General features: G+C 51.0%; 1 protein-coding gene across 1 annotated transcript in view; it reads left to right on the top strand.

Annotated features, from left to right (window-relative positions):
- Positions 1-540: 540 nt before the first annotated feature.
- Ptpn1 (protein tyrosine phosphatase, non-receptor type 1) overlaps positions 541-19009 on the top strand; it is a 44841-nt gene continuing 26372 nt past the window's right edge. Inside the window, exon 1 of the mRNA XM_013024377.1 lies at positions 541-746. Within this exon, the coding sequence (XP_012879831.1) occupies positions 684-746 (63 nt within the window). The 5' untranslated portion in view covers positions 541-683. The remainder of the gene's footprint in view (positions 747-19009) is intronic.

Here is a 19009-nt window from a genome sequence, read left to right as displayed (position 1 = left end):
GTGGGGAGCAGATGGACGCCGCGGGGGCCTTCGGAGGTGTCCAGACCGCCTCACGCCGCGCATCCCCAGGTGACTGTGACACGGCCCCCCGGTGCCCGGGAAGCTCTCCCGAGCTGCGGGACGGCGAGGGCCTGCTGCCCAGCTGGAGCCCGGCGCGGGGCCTCGGCGCTGCCTGCCCAGTCCTCTCATTCGCCCCGACTCAACTTCTCCGGTCCGGGATTGAACTCTGCGGCGCGCGGCGCGAGCGCGGCGCGAGTGCGGCGCCGAGGGTGGGCACTCGGGGTCGCCTAGGCAACGGCGCGCGCCACGCCCGCGCGCGGGTTCCCGCCCCCCCCCCTTAGGGGGCCGAGGAACGCGCGCGCAGCGAGACGTCTCGCGGGGCCGGGACCGTTTCCCTTCAGCCCCACCCCAGGCTCCGCCCCGCGGAAGTGCTTCTTAAGATCCTCGAGCGCTGATTGGCTCTCCCGTATATGGGGCGGGGCCTGAGGCGGGCGGGGTGCGCACTTCCGGCTGCCGGGTTGACATGAAGAAGCGGCGGCGGCGCCGGCGGCTGCGGCGAGGGCGGCGGTAGCGGCGGGAGTTGAGGCTGACGGTGGGCCTCGGGGCTCCGGAGCGCGACGCGGCCTAGAGCGGCCGACAGCGGGTAGGGTCGAGGAGGTGCGCAGTTGCCGCACTGGTCCGCCATGGAGATGGAGAAGGAGTTCGAGCAGATCGACAAGGCCGGGAGCTGGGCGGCCATTTACCAGGTACGGAGCGCCGGGCCGCGCGGGCCCTCGCCTAGGCCGCTGCCTCCTTCCTGCTCCTTAGGCCCGGCCCGTTCTCCCTCGGGTCACGCCCTCCGCCTCGGCGCTCCGGCGGGGGGACTCGAGCCCTCCGCGGCGCCGGCCGCCGCCGTCTTTGTCCCCCGCCGGGGGCCCGCACCTCTTTGAGCACCCGCTCCGCTCCGCATCCCCTCCGGGGCCGCATCCCTTTGCGCCCCACTTCCCGGTGTCTTCCGACCCCGAGCCCCGCACCTCTTAGCTGAGTCCCCAGGGCGCCCTCTGGGCCCCGCACCCCCTGGGTCCCGCTCCCCAGTGCCCTCCGGGCCCCGCACCCCCTCAGCCCCACTTCCCGGTACCCTCCAGCCTCGGTGACCTCTGCAGCCCGGAGGAGTCCCGGCTCCCGGCCCCGCCCCCTGCCGTCCACCCTTTGTCCCCCAGGTTGATTGAACGCCCCCACGACTTCCTTTTCTGGACAGGACCACCCCAGACTCTCTTCCTTTGTCTCCCGGGGGAAAGGCTCCCCCCACCGCCATCACGTTTCCTCTCCCCCGGCTCGAGGCCCCAGGATGACAGTCCCCTTCCCCCTTCCTGTTCATTCATTTATTGGTTTGAGCTGGTCAGCGATTCCGTGCTGAGGCGCTGGAGGTGGCCTTCGTTGAAGGAGGCAAGCGGGACCCCCATCTCCCGCAGAGCTTGGGACGGAATAGGACTGACACAGACGCACATAATTCCATAATTCGGGGTGGGAGAAGGTGCGGTGAACAGAATAGCATCCTAGACGGTGGAGGGTGACAGCCTCCTCCCCCTATGGCGCCCCCCCTTGTTTTTTGAGGGGGGGGGGGGGGGGCTTGGGGGCCGGAGTGACAGGCTAGCTAGCCTTCCAGCCAGGGGCCTGCAGCACTCACCCCTCTTGGTCCACCTGCTCCTGTTTCAGGCCAGGCGCAGGGAACCTTCACGGCTAACCTTCTCTGAATTGGGCATCTTCTACCAGCGCTGAGATTGATCTTGTCTCATCAAGGGGTGGGTTGTGGTACGAATAAATAGCTAGGAAGGTAGAATTTTTCACATGTGTTTAAAACATCAGATTAAGAACACCAAGAGGTCTTCCACAAGCTTCTAAAGAAAATGTGTGCTCCTGATTAAATGTCATTGCGGGGGTGTGAGGATTAGCCAAAACCACACTTGTTTGGTATCTTCAACAAGCCCTGTAAAAACAGGTTTTGCTACATGTGTCAAGGAAGAGGACAGTTTATTCTGTTTCCAGCTTTTAGACCCCAAAGGAAAACTATGAGATCCATTTGCTTTAGTATTGAAATCTATTTTGAAATTTTTTTCAAGGGGAAAAAATATGCAGTTTTTTGGTGTGCTGGCCTAACAAAAGCCTTTTCTTGGCGGCCTTGATTTCAAGTCTCTTTGTCAGGATTCTTTCCACTTGGCTGTTGGGTAGATAAGCTTCTGACAGACTCATCCGTATAAGCGTGACGAATGCCGCTGTAATGTTCGTATTCCATGACCAGCATCGAATGAAGTCCACCAGTGACTGGAAATAAAGGAACACATTTTCTGTATCCAGTAGCAAACAATATGGTAGAACACAGAGCATCTTTGCATGAAATTAGCCCATCACAATAAGTTTATGACATAGAGAAGGTTTGTTTGATTGGAGTTTCTTAGAGCTTCTGGTCAGAGTGGTCTGACCTGACACTCAAATGTAACTGTTCAGAATGCCAGTGGCTTGGGCCAGGTTGAACTTCAATTAATTTTCCTGATTATCCTTTAATCTCTCCTTTTAAACATCAAGATGTTAAGATTTCTCCAGCTGCTTAATGGACTGCTACTTTCCTTGAAGTGGTTTCTTTCTTTTTTTTTTTTTGTCGGTTGTGGGGCTTGGACTCTGGGCCTGGGTGATGTCCCTGAGTTCTTCAGTCAAGATGAGCATTCTACCGCTTGAGCCACAGGGCCACTTCGGGGGTTTTTGTGGTTTATTAAAGATAAGAGTCTCGTGGACTTTCATGCCCGGGGCTGGCTTTGAACTGTGATCCTCAGATCAGTAGCTAGGGTCACAGGTGGGAGCCATGTCTGGCTCGCTCTTCTCTTTTCTAAACTTAAAACTGGCTTTTTATCTTACCATTGTGCCATTTAAACAACTCAAAATGACCTTGAGTGAGCTGAAGTTAGTTACCAAAACTCATTATTTGTTTTTCAAGAATTAAAAGAAATGTGTTTACTACTGGCAGAAAATGGAAGTTTAGCAAGTTAATATAGCACAACGAAATGGGGACAGATTTAGACAAAGTCATTTTGTCTGCTGCAAATACAATACTACACATCATCTGTGCCGTGTAATCATTTCTCGTTCTGACTTCTCTAATTAGAACAAAAGGTGCACAGACTTGGAACAAATGGGAAAAGAACAAAGGGCCAAGTGGACATTTTGAGGGCTGACAACTGGCAGCTTAGAAAACAAATGTTTCAGGCAAAGATCTTTCCTGGCTGGGTTTGATAAAGTGAGTGTGGCCATGCTTTTAATCTGTAAAGCTTCTAAGTAGGGTTGGTCTAATACACAGCCGGCTCTATAAAAAGCCAGCTTTGTCAGCATATGTGGACAGCTTTCAAATCGTTTTTAGTATGTAAGTGATGTAAGATTGTCTGGTTTGAGGTCAGTGAGCCTCATGTTGAAGTTGGCCTTGTGTCCTAAGAGAGCCTGTAGAGGAAAAGGGCTGGTGAGCAAGAGGCAGGTGCCCAGAGAGGTGCGAGTGAGCACCCATGGCCTGAGCTGCCGGGGGCTATGCCTCACAGGTGCGCTGCCTTCTGTCTCTAGATTCTTTGTTTTGTTTTGCTTTTTGTTGTTGGTTTTGTTTTGTTTTTGTCACAGGCCACCTTTTTCAATGTGAATGACTTGACTGTCCATCAGAGTGAAGGAGATACCCCAGTAGCTGAGACTGGGAGGCACGGTTTAGTCCAGGTTACAGGCAGGCTTTGTAAAATGGGCCATGCTTCCGGCTGGCATTTGCTTTTATAGCTAGCTTCATTGTGAAATGCAGTCTAGTGTCTGACTGGGTTTAAAACCATCTTGCAGCGTAGTTACAATGCACTAAAATTTCCTGCTGCTATGTAGACTACATTCTAAGAAGACAAATAGTAAAAAGCTTCCAATAATGTTTATTTAAATACCATTGTCTTTGGAGGAAGAAAAAAAACCCTGGATTTTATGCAGAGGAGAAAGATCTATATACTATGACTCACTTCAATTAAAAACAACAACAACAAAAAGACAAGCGGAAATGCCATGGAGATTGGGGCGTTCCAGTCATCGTGCGTGACCCTGTAGCCTGACATGCTCTAGTTCAGCCCTGCTTCTTTGTGTGAACTAATTTTAGGTGTCTGGTCGCCACTTGGGAAATGGTGTAAGACCTCTGTGATTGTCTGGGAGCACAAGTTGAATCTGTGCAAGGAAGAACTCTGCTTCGTATGTAAGGGAGAGGTTTGTGCTTTGGGAGGAAGTGAATCCTGTCGGGTGGTGCTGAAGTTAGCGGGGAGTAATGGAAAATGGGTAAATGATCCCATTACCTTCCTCTCGATGCCATTTAGCATTTCAGTTTGAAGAACTCTTCAAAACCTATACAGAATACTTGGTATTGAATGGTGTAATTAATTGAATGTGTACTGCTATGAGGATAAAAGTGGATATGAAACTTCCTGGAGAGGTTTTTCAGATTATGAACTACAGAAATACTGCTCCCCCCACTCCCACCCTCCACCCCCACCCCATCGTACTGGGGATGGAGCCCAGGGCCTTGCATATCCATCCCTAGCCAAGCTCTGTCCCCAGCCCATGGTTTTTTGAGGTAGGGTCTCCTTTGCAGCCCAAGCCGTCCTTGAACTTAAGCTGCCTTCACCTCTCCCAGTGGTAGGATTACAGGCCTATGCCAGGCCACCTGGCTCTCTCATTTTTTAGATTGTCTCTTCTGATGGCTTTGGTTGCGGAATCCTTTTGGCAGTGTTTGTTCTGTGCCATTCTTTTAGTTATGGATCCTTTTCAAAGACCCATATGAGTGCATATGTATTTTGTACAATTTGGCATTTTCCCCTGCAGTGGTTATGTTAATTTGTTCCTAGTAACAGCTAATACTGGAAAATAGGCTGATGTTGCCTGTGCCGGGAAACCTGGAACCTACCTGGTCTTTGTCTCCCAGGTGAGGTAGTCTGGCACCAGCCATGCCATGGCGTGTTTTGAGTGTCCGGGAATGCTGGGAACCTTGGAGAGCTCTCAGTTCTCTCTCCCACATTCCTGGGTGGGTCACTGGCCTCCATTCCAGTTTGTAGCTGGCCCTGCGAAAGTGACTAGAACTGTCCTGTTAGTCGGGCCCTCAGCACTCTCCCACGTCCCCTCCATGGGTCACTCCTCTCATGGTCTTGAAAACAGATGGAGCCTGACACTCCTACGAATCATAATGCACAGCAGCCAAGGTGCAGTTGCCTTTTCCCCTGCAGCCCCAGCCAGCCAGCCCAGGGAGAGGTGGGGAAAGGGGCTGGGCTCTGGGCTCAGTCTTATCTGTCAAGGCGATGCCTCGGCACAGCTTGTACTTTCCTGTTCCAGTGTGTGGAGCTCAGGGGGTTCTGCTCTGGGCCCCGTGTCTGCCTTCCAGACAACCAAAGTCCTGCTCCTTCTAGCTGCTGCTGTGTGTTTTTATCCGGGATCTGGCTGGGGCCCCTGCTACCCCAGGTCACCTGTGCCATCTGTCCCGTTCATCATACAGTTCCACAAGCGTTGGCACTGACTCCGTTGTCATGCTTGGCTAGCCCAGTTGTGTAGCTGTATGAGACTGGGTCCCAAGTCCTCTTGTAGAAGTAGGGCCAGCAATGGAGGAAGCTGGAAGGAAAATGCTGCATTTGGGCTCTGTTCCACCGGGGTTGTGTGTGTGGCCTGAGAAGAGAGGCTGGAGATTGGGCCCACAGACTCACCGCATCCTTTTGAGCTGTAACAGGAGGTTTGCACTTGCTGTGGGACCGGCTCAGGAACCAGGACTGCCAGAGGCCTCGGCACACCCCACTTGTCCGCACAGGCCTTCCATGGGGCCCTTGTGAGGAGCTGTTTCTTAGAATATTCTAATTGTGGGACATAGAACACACTTCCCCTTAATAAAGTAAACCCTCACAGAGTCTGAGCTTTTCAGACTATAGCAAGGGAAGGTGTTTTCTTTCTTCTTTTTTTTTTTTTTCAAACCCTTTGATCAGACCACCTTAGGGCCAAGAGAAGGCTGTAACCTTTCTTCCTAATGTCCTTGGTGACTGGTATGAGTTGTAGTCTCAGCTGTAGCGCTCAATGCCACCTGGGTCCCTTCCTGTCTTCTTTCTGGCTCATCCTCTTTGGTAAAAATGGTCTTGGCCCAGCTTACCACGAATGAAAGTAATAAAAGTCCTTAATGTACTCAAAAGAGCATTGAGTGTTTCTGAAATAATCCTTGTAAAAGCTGCAGTGGTCCCTCGATCTTGTCAAGGGTAGGCAGGTACAACAGGACATCATGGGGGCTTGCTGGTGGGGTTAGCAGCCCAGGACTTGGTGTTTTTCCCAAGCGGTGTGGACCACTGAGGAAGCGGGGCTCACGGCTGGGGAGTCCGGCTGCCTGGCCCACTTGCAGTCCTCTCATGATTAGGTGGTTTTCTTGTAACGAGAGAGGAACTGATTCTTGAGAATTCACGGAAGGTTCAGCTGAGTGGTATTCATGAAGACTAGCTGCTCTTTATGCTGTGATTTTAGAGAGAAACCTTTATGTGGCCTCTTTATTTGAATAAGGTGCCGCTTTACACACTGCTGCGCTTGGGAGGAAGTGCTGGGGACCCCAGCGGTAGACACGGCGCTCTGCCTTGTGTGGCATCACCTACTGCTGCCTGTCCTTCCCAGAAAGCTCAAATGTGCATTGTGCATGACGAAAACTGATTTGTCACACTAAGGACAAAACAGTACAGATGTGACAGGTGAGTGTGTGTGTGTGTGATGCTTACAGTTGTGAGTGCTTACCTGTGGTGAGTGGAGAGAGAACATTTCCTCTGGGAAACCTGTTTCCAGGTCCAGGTGGGCTCATGTAGAAAACTTCTTCTTTTTTTTTTTTGCGTCCGGTCGTGGGGCCTGAACTCTGGGCCTGGGTGCTGTCCCTCAGCTCTTCAGCTCAAGGCTAGCGCTCTACAACTTGAGCCACAGCATAACTTCCAGCTGTTTTCTTTTTGCTTATGTGGTGCCCAGGAATCGAACCCAGGGCCTCATGCATGCAAGGCAAGCGCTCTACCACTGAGCCACCTTCCTAGCCCTCATGTAGAAAACTTTTAAGATGTAGCTTTCTTTAAAAATGAAGGCAAACCCTGGGCTCTTGGTGGCTTTTGTGGGAGAGCCGCACCGTTCCCAAAGAGTGTGAAGCCAGAAGACGGTTTGTAAAACGACAGGGTGGTTCCCGCTGAGAGAGAGGTAGGAGCTCTGTGTAATGGATCTCCTGGCTCTTCTCCTCCTATAGAAGAGTTATTGAAAATCCTCACAGCAACTTCCAGCAAACAGCTCGCTGTTTTTATTCTCATGGGTTTTGGTTACTCAAGGAGTATATGTTGTTGTGGGATTGTTTACAGGAAAGCGAGTATCAGATAATTATTCCACATCGTTGGCATGCTCTTAAAACATGACTTATATAAAAACCTCTAAGGGTGAAATCATGTCTGAGTGGAACTTCCCTCAGAACAAACAGGGCAACCATCTGCGTAATACAGTGACTTGGGTGTGCGCTCCCCTGACGGCTGAACACGTACCACTGAGCAGACCCCTGGTAGTTTTGTCGTGCTCCACTGTGTGGACAGTCATGGCTTAGTTTGCCCTTTTCTGAGTTCTGAGGTTTTGTATGGCTAAAGTTTGCCCAGACCCTGAGGCTTCTGAGAAGGCATCCACCCAGGGGTCTTTTATGGGGAAGGTATTTCCTCTTACGCTGTGATTATTGTTGCTTTGCTCTATTGTTTTGCTCTGATCTGCACAATATTTGAATAACACCTTGAATTAGAAGCCTTACCACATGTTGTCCATGGCCTGGACACAGCCCCCTGTGGCCAGGGTCTGTGAAGTGGGCATTCAGCCTACCCAGGTTGAAAACCACGTCCTCTCTTTTCATTTGTGCTGGGGGTTGAGCCCAGGGCCTCCTGCAAGCTGGGTACCACTTGAGCCACACCGCTAACCATGTTGTTTGTATTTTGGGTTTTGTTTTGTTTTGTTTTTTTGAGACAGTGTTTTGCTAACTTCTCGGGCTGATCTTCCTGCCTCTGCCTCCTGTGTAGCTGGGATTGCACCCAGCTCCCAGGTGCTTGAGCACTCCTCCGTGGTGCCAGCTGGTTTAGGCACTTAATTGTTACCTAGTCTACATCTCTGTTGAAAAACTTGAATTCCACTCCCCCCTTTTGTGGCTCTGTGTGTGTGTGTGTCTGTCTGTCGGGACTGGACTCGGCTGGCTGGGCACTTACTAGGCAGGTCCTCTATGGAGCACACCACCAGCCCCTGTTGCTGGGTGCTCACGGGCCCTTTCTATTCTTCATAACTCCCATTTCCTAAGCATTTCTACATACTCATTCTGCACTACTGGCAGTGTGTATAAATCCTAGAAATTTGAGTGCCTTTAGCAGAGTTTTGTTGAGCCTGCTCACACTAAACATACCCAACCAGGCCTGCCACTTTTCCTTCTTTACCAGCCTGCTCTGCCTGCTCACCAGAATGCTTTGGCAGCTCACTACCTGATGTGTGAGCAGTTGCAGGGCCTGGATCTGTTCTCTTCCCTAACCATTGCTCTCTTCCCATAGGAGCTTAAGTTTTCCCCAAACAGATCACAAAACTTGGGAGAACATTTACCAACAGCTAATCCTGAATGGTGTGAGGCTGAGCTGGACCAAACCTTGTACCTTTTCCACAAACGCCCACTTTCCACTCAGCCTCCTTTCACAACTTGTTCTCCTTGACAGAGACCAAGAAACTCGGTCTTCCCCAACAGACTGTTTGCTGGAAGACGTGGCTTTCTGAAGTAGGCAATGGAAGATGGAAGCCCACTTGGGTTTGAGGGAGAAGCCTGGCATTTCCTGAGCTGTCAGTGTGGCCACAGCTGGAGATGGGTGTGGCCAGCTTGAAAATTTCCTCTGCCGTGTGCGGAGGTGGCTGCTCTTCTAATAGCAGAAGAGCTGTGTGGACCGTGCAGTTCTGTCTATGGTGAGACTGGCTCTGGTGCCTTCCTTGTACTTGTCCCCTGGTTAATCAGTGGCATCCTGAGCATGTTTATGTGCCAGCGCCTCTGTGCAGGGAAGAACGCGCACTGGAGTGAAAGGACTGGGCTGGCATCTACCTTCAGTTTGGCAAATGCCTTTAATGTCTGGTCTTGTAGGCTGATCACACGGAAGTGCTAAGTATGTTGAGTTATTTGTGGCGTGAGCTAATTTTAGGCCAGTTCCCTGCTAGCTTTGCATCCTTTGCCACTAAAACATGCTTTCTAGAATGACATTTAGAAGGTAGATCTTAATCTATACTCTGCATTTGATTGTTATGCTTCAATCTTTTCTCAATTCTTTGAAGGTTGGACAGTTTGGAAGGTGATGGCATCGCGTTAAAATCATAGATCCTTTTGCTCCATAGTGCCTCACCTTTTCCAGCAAGTAAATTAAGTTTTTCTATCCAGGTCTGGAGCTTTTGCTGAAGGGTAAGCTCAGCTTAAAAGGCATAGGAGATGCCAGGTGCTGGTGCTACTCAGGAAGCAGAGAACTGAGGGTTGCGATCTGAAGCCAGCCCAGGCAGGAAAGTCTGTTGGATTCTTACCTCCAGTTAATGACCAAAAAGCTGGAGGTGGAGCTATGGCTCAAGTGGTAGAGTGCCAACCTTGAGTGATAAAGCTTAGGGACAGTGCCCAGGCCCTGAGTTCAAGCCCCAGGACTGGCAAAAAAAAAGATTATGGGCAGCACTGCAAGGTTTTGTTGCTGGAGATAGAAGCCCTTCCTCAACCCACCTGTGATAGACAAAGCCTTTTCCTTAAGTAGATGCTAGTCTGCCTGGGTCTAAGCCTGGCTTCCAAGCTGTCTCTATTTTCTACCCTGAGGGCCCCCCCCCCTTGCCTCCCCCCAACCAGGGCTGTGGGTGGCCTGGAGTCCCAGTGGCTGTGACTGCTGCGGGTCCTTGAGTGGCAGAGGATGAGACCTGTGAGCCAGCACGGCTTTACTTCCCAGTGGTGCAGGGAGGAGACGGCCTCACCTGGCCTCACCTATTAGCACATATGAAAAGGTACTTGGTAGTTTTGACGTTTGTCCAATTTTCTTTTTTTATTTTAATCTCCATAAATATTATTTTGTATGATCAGAGGCACATAGGCATTGTGCTTTTGTGTTCCTCCCCTAGAAGTATCGGCCGTTGGTCTCACTGTGTGTGGATACTAGAGTCCTGTATGATTTATTACCTCCTGGTGAGAGCTTCTGCAAATGAGAAACATATGTGGTTTGTCTCTCTCAACTTGGCTTACCTCCTCTCTCAGCTTGGCTCACCTCATCCAGCTTTCTAACCTCTTACCTATGTGGTAGCTGCTGACACTCATGTTTTACTTGGTTCACACAGTGGAGAGGTGGCCTGCAGATTTGGGTTTCTGGCTTCTTACATAGAGTCACCTTGTATTGAGCCCTGTGGCACTAGTCTGCTAAACTGAAGGGCGTGGCTCCCTTCTGTGGGTTGTGGCCATGCTCTCTGGGACTCACACCTGGTGGTGGGGAAAATTGACGTCAGAATCCCCACTCCAGGGTGGCCTTTCTCTTGAACTTGAACATCAGTGCTAGAACTAACCTGATGCCTAGCTTTGTGTACTGCCCTGAAAGCAGGGGTAAGGGCTGGTTGCTGAAGGGAGGGAGCACTTTTGACTGTGAAGGTCCAGACAAGGGCACCCGCCATGCACTGGGCCACTCTCCCTCCTGCCCTCCCTAGTGTCCTTCCTCTCCTGTTTTGAGGAAGTTGAGTTACCACCTCAGATTTTCCCACCTTGGGCAACTGAGTATGATTATGTGTTGGTCCCATGTTCAGCCTGTTTCCATGAGCTATTTTTGATGACAATTAGAGTTAATCTGGTCATACCGTGGGAGTTTATCAAAAGAGATTTGCCTAAGTTCACTTGCTGAGCTCCCCCGGAAGCAGTGTTGTTAATGACGGGGCTTGGTGGCTTTCTTAGGAATGACTCCATTCATCGTGGGCTGAGCTCATGATTTGATGGTTTGTCTACTTAGTCTCTCTGACAGTATGAAGAAAGCAAACGTTCAGGCTACAGTGAAGCTGTGGTGTTGAGGCTCTTTCCATCCCTGTTTAGCAACAAAAGTGCTTGATAGTTGTATGCTGAGCTCTTTCTTCTGTCCTTAAACATCTGTTATCAGGACAAATTAGAGCAAGTCATAAAGATGGTTGTTTCCATTGTGAGACACTAGCTTCCCCCCCTGTACCGCCTCTCCCCCCTCAAAAGGACCAACACTGGGTCCTGATCCCTGCCCCCCAAATGGCTAGGATTACAGTTGTGATCCACCATACCCAACCAAAAAAAAGAAGAAGAAAGAAAAAGAAAAGTCTAGCCCTAAATTTTATATGTAGGAAGTTTGTTTGTTTGCCTGCCCACCCTCCCTCCTTTTCTTGCTCTTTCTCTTTAGTGCTAAGGTCAGCCCTTTACTGTAAGTTATCTTCCTAGCCTGCTTAGTTAATAAAAAGTGTTGAACTGGGCATGGTGAGGCCTCCTTGTAATCCCAGCACTCAGGAGGTGGAGGCCAGCCTAGGCTACATAGGAGATTCCGTCTCAAACCAAACAAACCCATCCCCCAGTAGTCATCATTGGGCCTCACTTGGAGATGCAAAAGGGAAAGGCCACAGCAGGGTAAGCAGCGCCTCGACCAAAGACAGGGGTGGTCTTGTGGGTTTCATCTTCTGGTTCCCCTCTGGGATTATTTCTCTGTCACTGAGGGGACAGCCTGAGGCACAGGGGGTGGTACAGCTTCTCTGTTAGGACTCACCTGGCCGGGCGCTGGTGGCTCACGCCTGTAATCCTAGCTACTCAGGAGGCTGAGATCTGAGGATCTCGGTTCAAAGCCAGCCCGGGCAGGAGAGACCGGGAGACTCCTATCTCCAATAAACCACCAGAAAACCGGAAGTGGTGCTGTAGCTCAAGTGGTAGAGCGCTCGCCTTGAGCTGAAGAGCTGAGGGACAGCGCCCAGGCCCAGAGTTCAAGCCCCATGACCGACCAAAAAAAAAAAAAAGAAAAGGACTCACCTGCACCCTGGGCCTCCGGACCTGCCTTCACCATCCTGGGCCTTTCCGACTGGCTTCTCCTGGAAGCCGGGCTGCTGAGGCCCTGCAGCCTCACCCACCCCACCCAAGTGCCATGTTGGGATTTAGTCCCTGCTCCTCCAGTGACCTTCACTCTCCCCAGTCATGGCATAGAGATGCCACTGGCTCTGAGGTCTGGCCAATGTTCTTGTTCTCAAACCTAGACAGTCTTGGGAAGGAAGGTCTCCCCTGCATGCTGGGTGACTATTGGCCAGGATGTGTGTGGGGTGTGACTGTCAGCCAGAGGGTGTGTATGTGTGCATGCATGTGATGGTGAGTGTCAGCCACTCTGCACCTTGTTATATCTGCCCTCCCAAGTCTGGTATCTTCTTCTCTGGCTCCAGGAACTCTTTCCTTCCCTCTCCTTTATCCAGCCTGCTACCCTAGGTCTGGCATTGTCTGTGTGTTCTGGGCATTGTCTGGGCATCGTCTGTGTGTTCTGGGCCTGGGTGAGGAGGTCCTCAGGGTTGACCCCGGTGTCTCTGCCGTGCCTTTGGTCAGGTGGTCTGGCATGCATTGACCCAGGGAGCAGTAGTGGCCTCCCATTGAGAGCTGGCCCCTCCCAGGTGCTCCACAGCTTTCTTCTCTTGGGAGTTGGTGGCTGTGCTGTCCCCCAGGAGCCTGATAGGGCTTCCCCTCCCTGGAACCTCTTTTATTCCACTTCTCACTCAGGGCAGTCTTCTCTTTGACAGGACTACATTCCTGCCTCTTCCTTATAGCAACTCTGTCATGTCTTTCTTTGGTTTGGCAGTAATGGGGTTCAAACCAAGACTTCTTGCTTACCAGGCAAGTACTCTACATTTGAGGCAAACCCATCCCTTTTTGGGCCCAGGTGACCCAGACAATGATCTTCCTACCTCCAGCCTCCCATGTAGTTGGGATTGCAGGTGTGGACCACCATAGCTACTTGTTGATTGGGATGGGGCTCTCATTAATTCCATGGACTGGACTCCATCTGCAGTCCTCTAGCTCTCTATATCCCAAGTAGCTGGGATTGTAAGTGTGAACCTCTACCCCTGTCCTTTGTTTCCAGTGATTTTCATCTTTTTGTGCCAGCCGGTCATTTGCACTTGTCTGGTGCTGCTGGGTGGTTCTGTTCAGTTTTGCAGGGCCTGACGTAGAAAACAGAAGACTTCTAGGAAGTAGTTCTCGAGGTGCTATCTGACAGGGTCATGGATTGGACACTTGTTAATAGTGAGTGGTTAGTAGGGAGTTGTGAGTTTGTGGTATTGTGTGAATTATGGGTTACTGACCTACCATTTATTCAGCATAGTTTTCTCTTACTCTTTATATTAAGTTCCTGGGTGTAACCTGTCCCCCAGTGAGAGAACTAGTGCTTTCTGCAGGTGGGGGAGGGGCTGTGTAGCTCCTGATGTCCTCTGACCCTGCCTTGCATGTCCCTGGGCTTCATTCATGTCCATGGGTTTTCCTGGCCATGTTGATTCCTGTGGGCTGTGGCTCGGTCACTTGGCTTTGCCTCCCCGCCATGCGCAGGCCCTGGCACTTTCCCCGAGGCTTCTCAGTCTGCACTCCGGGTGCCAGCCAAGTACGAGAGCCAGTGGTGATGGGTAGTCAGTCTCCTTCATGCAGACTTCATGGGTTTGGAAGCTGAGCTGAGCAATGCTGACAGGAAGCATTGCTCTAGCAGCATATGATTTTGTGGTTGATTGGCTGGTCCTCTGAACAAGAGCTGGATGAGAGTAGGAGTGTGCTTGATCTCCAGAGTTAGCTCATTTTTCCCTAAGTAATTTGCCTTTGGAGTCATTTGTTTGGAATTTCCTGAGATTTTGATCTTGGGTGAGTATTTGTGCGCATGCAAATTCTGGTACTGGGACTTGAACTAAGGACCTTGCTCTCTTGCTCTCTTGGCTTTTTTATTTAAGCCTGGTGCTCTTACTACTTGAGTCACACCTCCACTGAAGCTTAATTGATTAATTGGAGATTAGAGCTTCTTGGATTTGTCATTTTCGACCAGCTTTGAACCAGATTCTCAAATCTCAGCATCCTGAGTAACTCGGATTACAGGTGTGATCTACTTACACCTGGCTAGGACTTTGATCTACCAGAAAATTCCTAGCAGAAATTCCAGCCAGGTAAAGTATTTCCATTTGGAGTTTTACCTTTTTATCCTTGACTCAGCCTGCAGTTGACTCTTGTTGCTGCGGTTCTCAACTTTGCCTCCATATTCTAGTCCTAGGAAATGAGCGTGTTCTTCAGTGGAGAAGAGAAGGCATACAAATAACCCTGAATACCTTCTTCTTGTCTGGGCATGCTTCTTGGCTCCATGGCGTAGAGCTGGAGGGTGTGTTGTGTCTGTTCTTGCCAGGAAGGGAGATTTAGGGGTGGTTTGCTTCTCCCTGCTTTGGACATTGGGTTTTGTAGGTTTGTCTTAACTGGCACTTTTGTGTGGAAGTAGTTGGTTCCCCAGTGTGCGGTGCTCTTTGTCATCAAGTGGCATGGGCTTCTCAGGCCAGCTGGGAGCAGTGTGATGGGTGGACACATAGACCCCCACCCAGTGTCATCTGTTCTGCTTGGCTGCAGCAGCCTTCACTCCCATGGGTGAGAGAGGCAAGCATAGCTGGAGAGATGTTAATTTGCAGCCAAGAAACAAAACTGCAGTAAGCCATAAAAGAAAGCAGGCTGTGTTCATGGGGCTACTTTTATTTTTATTTTTTTATTTACAGTTACATGAGCAAGGTAATGAGTACACTTCCTATTGAGCATTGTTACACCCTCCATTGTTTTCCCCCTACCATCCCTTCCCTCCCTACCTTCCCCGAGGTTCTTTTTTTTTTTAATTGTGGTTAAGTGATTACATAATTTCCCAAATTTCACAGTATTGTGGAATAATGATGCTCATTTAAAGTCACAAATTCATTCTAACTTTCCTGGAGTAAATTGTCTATTACAGTCTATAACATATAACGGTGTACACTATACACCATACATGTGATCAGCAGGATAGGGATATTTAGTAGTGGTTCGACCAGATGAGTGGGAGTTCTTTGTTTCTTCAGTCCAGTTAATTTTGTCGTATCACCTAACATTTTGGATTTAGCATCCACTTATCAGGGAGACCATGTACCGTTTGTCTCTTTGCTCTTGGCCTACCTCACTCAACATGATTCCTTCTAGCTCCATCCATTTCCATGGGGCTACTTTTAAAATTTGCTTTTTTGTTGTTGTTGTTGGTGGTGGTGGTGGTGGTCATGGGGCTTGAACTCATGGCTTGGGTGCTGTCCCTGAGCTCTTTTGCTTAAGACTAACACTCTACCACTTTGAGCCACAGCACCACTCTTGTTTCTGGTGGTTAATTGGAGCTAAGAATCTCACGGACTTGCTATCTGGGCTGGAGAGCAGTGATAGTGACCTGGGGACTCCTTGGGCCCTCTGTCTCCAGGGCCACCTTTACTTTGCTTTCTTCTGTGGTTCCCTGGCATAAGCCTGAGGTGTTCCTTTTCTATAGAACAGGCTTTTGGCCTAGTCTGTGATTGAACATCCATCCAGCAGTGTCCTGTTTGTGAAATCAACTGGGTTTTTTCAGTGTCCCAGGGAGTTTCCAAAAGTCACCATGGTGCCAGGGTTTCTCCATGTGGGTGGTGCTGGAGGGAGCCCAGTGGGGGTGGAGGGTGGGGGGTGGGTGGCGGTGGATGCAGGCCTCTCCTGGGCCCTGGCCTCCACAGAGGCTTAGGTTGCAGAAGACGCCAGCACTTGGGGTTCACGTTGCTTCTCTTGATGCTATTGGATACCTGAAAATCAGATGCACAGCCAGGAGGCCCCTAATGTGCTAAGACCATCTCTGCCACCTCCCAGAGTGAGGAGTGCGGCCCGGAGGACTTGGGGCAGATGGATCTGTCTTTTGCTACACGCTGTGTGTGTGTGTTAGGATGGGGACTGTCAGCTTCAGCAGGGGGACGTGGGATGGCCTGTGGACAGCTCAGCCATGGTCCATGAGCTCCTTTTCCCTCAGCCTGAGGTGCTGCAGACACCTCGTTGTGGGCACTGCAGGCGCAGCGGGCACTGCAGGTGCTGTGGGCAGGCCCCAGCTGCTGCCTTGGAAGCTGCTGTTTGCTTGAGTTAGAGTGGTGGTGCAGGAGAGCTGGGCAGGCTCCTGCTGGTCACGCAGTGCCTCATCCCCGGCTTGACAACTGCCTCTTCTTGTCTGCAAAGGCCCATCCCTGCCCCCTGCTTCACCCAGGAAAGGAAGGTGCCAGAGCTCTGCGGGAGGCTGCCAGTACACAGCCAGCCACTCCTCAGTTCAGTATTCCTCAAGTACTGCTGCCTAAGGACAGTGGAAGTTTTGTTGTTGTTGTTGTTGTTGTTTTTTTGGTTGGTCGTGGGGCTTGAACTCTGGGCCTGGGCACTGTCCCTCAGCTCTTCAGCTCAAGGTGAGCGCTCTACCACTTGAGCCACAGCACCACTTCTGGCTTTTTCTGTTTATGTGGCGCTAAGGAATCAAACCCAGGGTCTCATGCATGCAAGGCAAGCACTCTACCACTGAGCCACCTTCCCAGCCCCCTTGATTTCACATTGATACCTCGGGTGGCCGGAACACAATCCTTCTCTTTGCCTTCCCTTTACAATCAGAAAGTGTCCCCAAGGCTTCAAAAGGAGAGTGCAAAGGCAAGAAGTTTTGCAGGACGACAGAGCTGGGGGTCAGCTGAAAGCTCTTCACCAGAAAGTGTCTGGAGATGAATCTGCCAAGGACGCCGTCCACACCAGGGAGGGGGCCTGAGAGGAAAGGCCAGGTAGGTGCAGGGAGGGACCGCTTTCTGTCTTGGTTGTTAGTGGATTTCAGCTCTCCTCAGGGAAAATGTCCCTGAACTCTAGCTAGCCTTTACAATGCCAGCTTAGTACGTGCAGGGAGAGGGGGCTTCTGATAGCAACCTGCCTGTCAGACGTGGAGGCCATTCTTGTTAACTCTGCTTTATTGAACACGGTTTTGGAGGTTCTAGTTAAAATGATAAGCTAAGAAAACGGAAGTGTTCCTAAGCTATAGGGAGAGACAAGAGTATTATATTTGCCTGGAAAACAGTCTAGAAAGCACCAGAGCAGGTGTGTGGGGCGGGGCAGTGGCTGATGCTCAACAGCTGGAGCTGTGCGTGTGGGGAGCACTCACTGGGTTTCCCAGTGTTGGACAGAAGTGTAGATAAAGGACGCCCTTGCAGACTCGGTCCTGCTATCTCCAGAAGGATTTTTATAGCGATGAAACCCTCTGGTATTTTCTAATATTTCCTAGTACTACACCCCTGTTCTTATTATCTGGTCATCATTTCTCACCTGAGCTGCAGCTGTAACTCAACGTGAGCAATTTTGAAATTAGCTAGAAGGACCTACCCCCCCCCCATGTGATCCCCTCCTTGTCTGGTTGGAAATATTTTTGCTCCTAATTAGACACAGTGGAACTCAGCCACTCCTTGTCTGGGGTTGTTCAAGGCCCCAGGCTTCCCCTGGCTGTAGGAAGGAAGAGGTGGGATGGGTTTTCTAGCCTGGGCCATGAGCTCCCCCTTTGCAAAATGAGTTTATAAATGACCTTGCACTTTCTGAAGGCTGTGTCCCGGCCCTTCCTCCAATCCCTTGCCTTTATCGCAGCCTGTTCCTTCCTCTTCTGTCCCAGCACAGGGCTTCTCTAGCTTAGCACTCAGCTTCTGTTCTGAGAGGCCCAGCGGAGCTGGGGCCTATATTGCTCAAACTTTGGGAATTCCCACTGCCACTGTCTCTGCCACATGCCTGGAATCACACAGCCACATTGAGCCCTCAGGAGCACGGTCTGATTGTATCATCCTACACGTTTAAAAGCCAGATCAGCATAGTAAACCCCTACAGGCTACCTGCCATGTGTTGCCCGGACTTAACCTTTTACACACACGTGCACACACACACACATACACACATGCATGTGCACACACGGAGGTAGGGATCAGAAGGGCACCACTGCTAGTTTGGACTCAAGGATAAAGGCAATATGCTAGTGTCCAGGGCCTAGGCCATTGTCACCCCCTCCACCAGCAGGTGCATCCAGGGCCCAGCCTGGGCTGCCATGGGTGTGGTGTGGGTGTGGCTCTTCTAGGCGAGGGGTAAATGAGATGGTGCTCACCACAGGTGCCTGAGCAGTGTTCTCTGCAGAGCTGGGCACACTGACTGCTGTGAGCTCTACTAGTGCTGGCTGGTCAGCGTGTCTCAGGGCACCCTGGAGGAGTCTCCCCTATGTCCAGCTGTGGACCTTGCCACCTTCCATGTCCAGTGGCATGTGGCCTTCTCCAGGAATGTGCCCTGTCAGGAGGTGTGCTGCCTTGCGGGAGAAGTGAGGGGAGAGGCATGTTCTTCCAGGAATGGTCCTCTGCCCACTCCCGGCCAGCAGCTCCCTGACTCCCAAAGCAGGAAAACCTAGTCATCACTGTGCAGCCTCTGGCAGAGTCTGCGTCCATTCTGAGTGGCTTCGGTTATTGCCAGTGTCTTCTGCAGTTAGTGTTTGCTGTTTCATCATCCAGCTCCACCGCTTCCCTGATCTTCTGCCATGCTCACTGAGCCCCCACTGCAGGAATCGTGCTGCCTGCCATGCCCGCTCCTTTAGGGTACAGCGGGGCTCACTCGCCCCCTCTTCTCCACAGCCTTCTCTGCCCTGTTGAGTGGAGGCAAGAAGCTTAGCCTATGCCTTGTGCTTCCCTAGGAGTCAGGCCAGGAATTTTCTAGCCAGATGTGGTAGCTATGACTGTAATCCCAGCCCTGAAGAGGGTAAGACAGGAGGATTGGGAGTTCAAGGACAGCCTGTCCTACATACAGAGACCCTGAGTCATACGGAAAACAAAAGTATCATCCTTCTTCCTGCGTTGCAGGTCTCTACAGTGATCCCTCTCCTATCACGGGAGTTAGGTTCCAGAGACCACGCGATAGGTG

Source organism: Dipodomys ordii, unplaced genomic scaffold (assembly GCF_000151885.1).
Source record: "Dipodomys ordii isolate 6190 unplaced genomic scaffold, Dord_2.0 Scaffold75, whole genome shotgun sequence".
NCBI lineage: Eukaryota > Metazoa > Chordata > Mammalia > Rodentia > Heteromyidae > Dipodomys > Dipodomys ordii.
The sequence above is the reverse complement of the archived record's forward strand: the minus strand, read 5'-3'. Positions and strand labels throughout refer to the sequence as shown.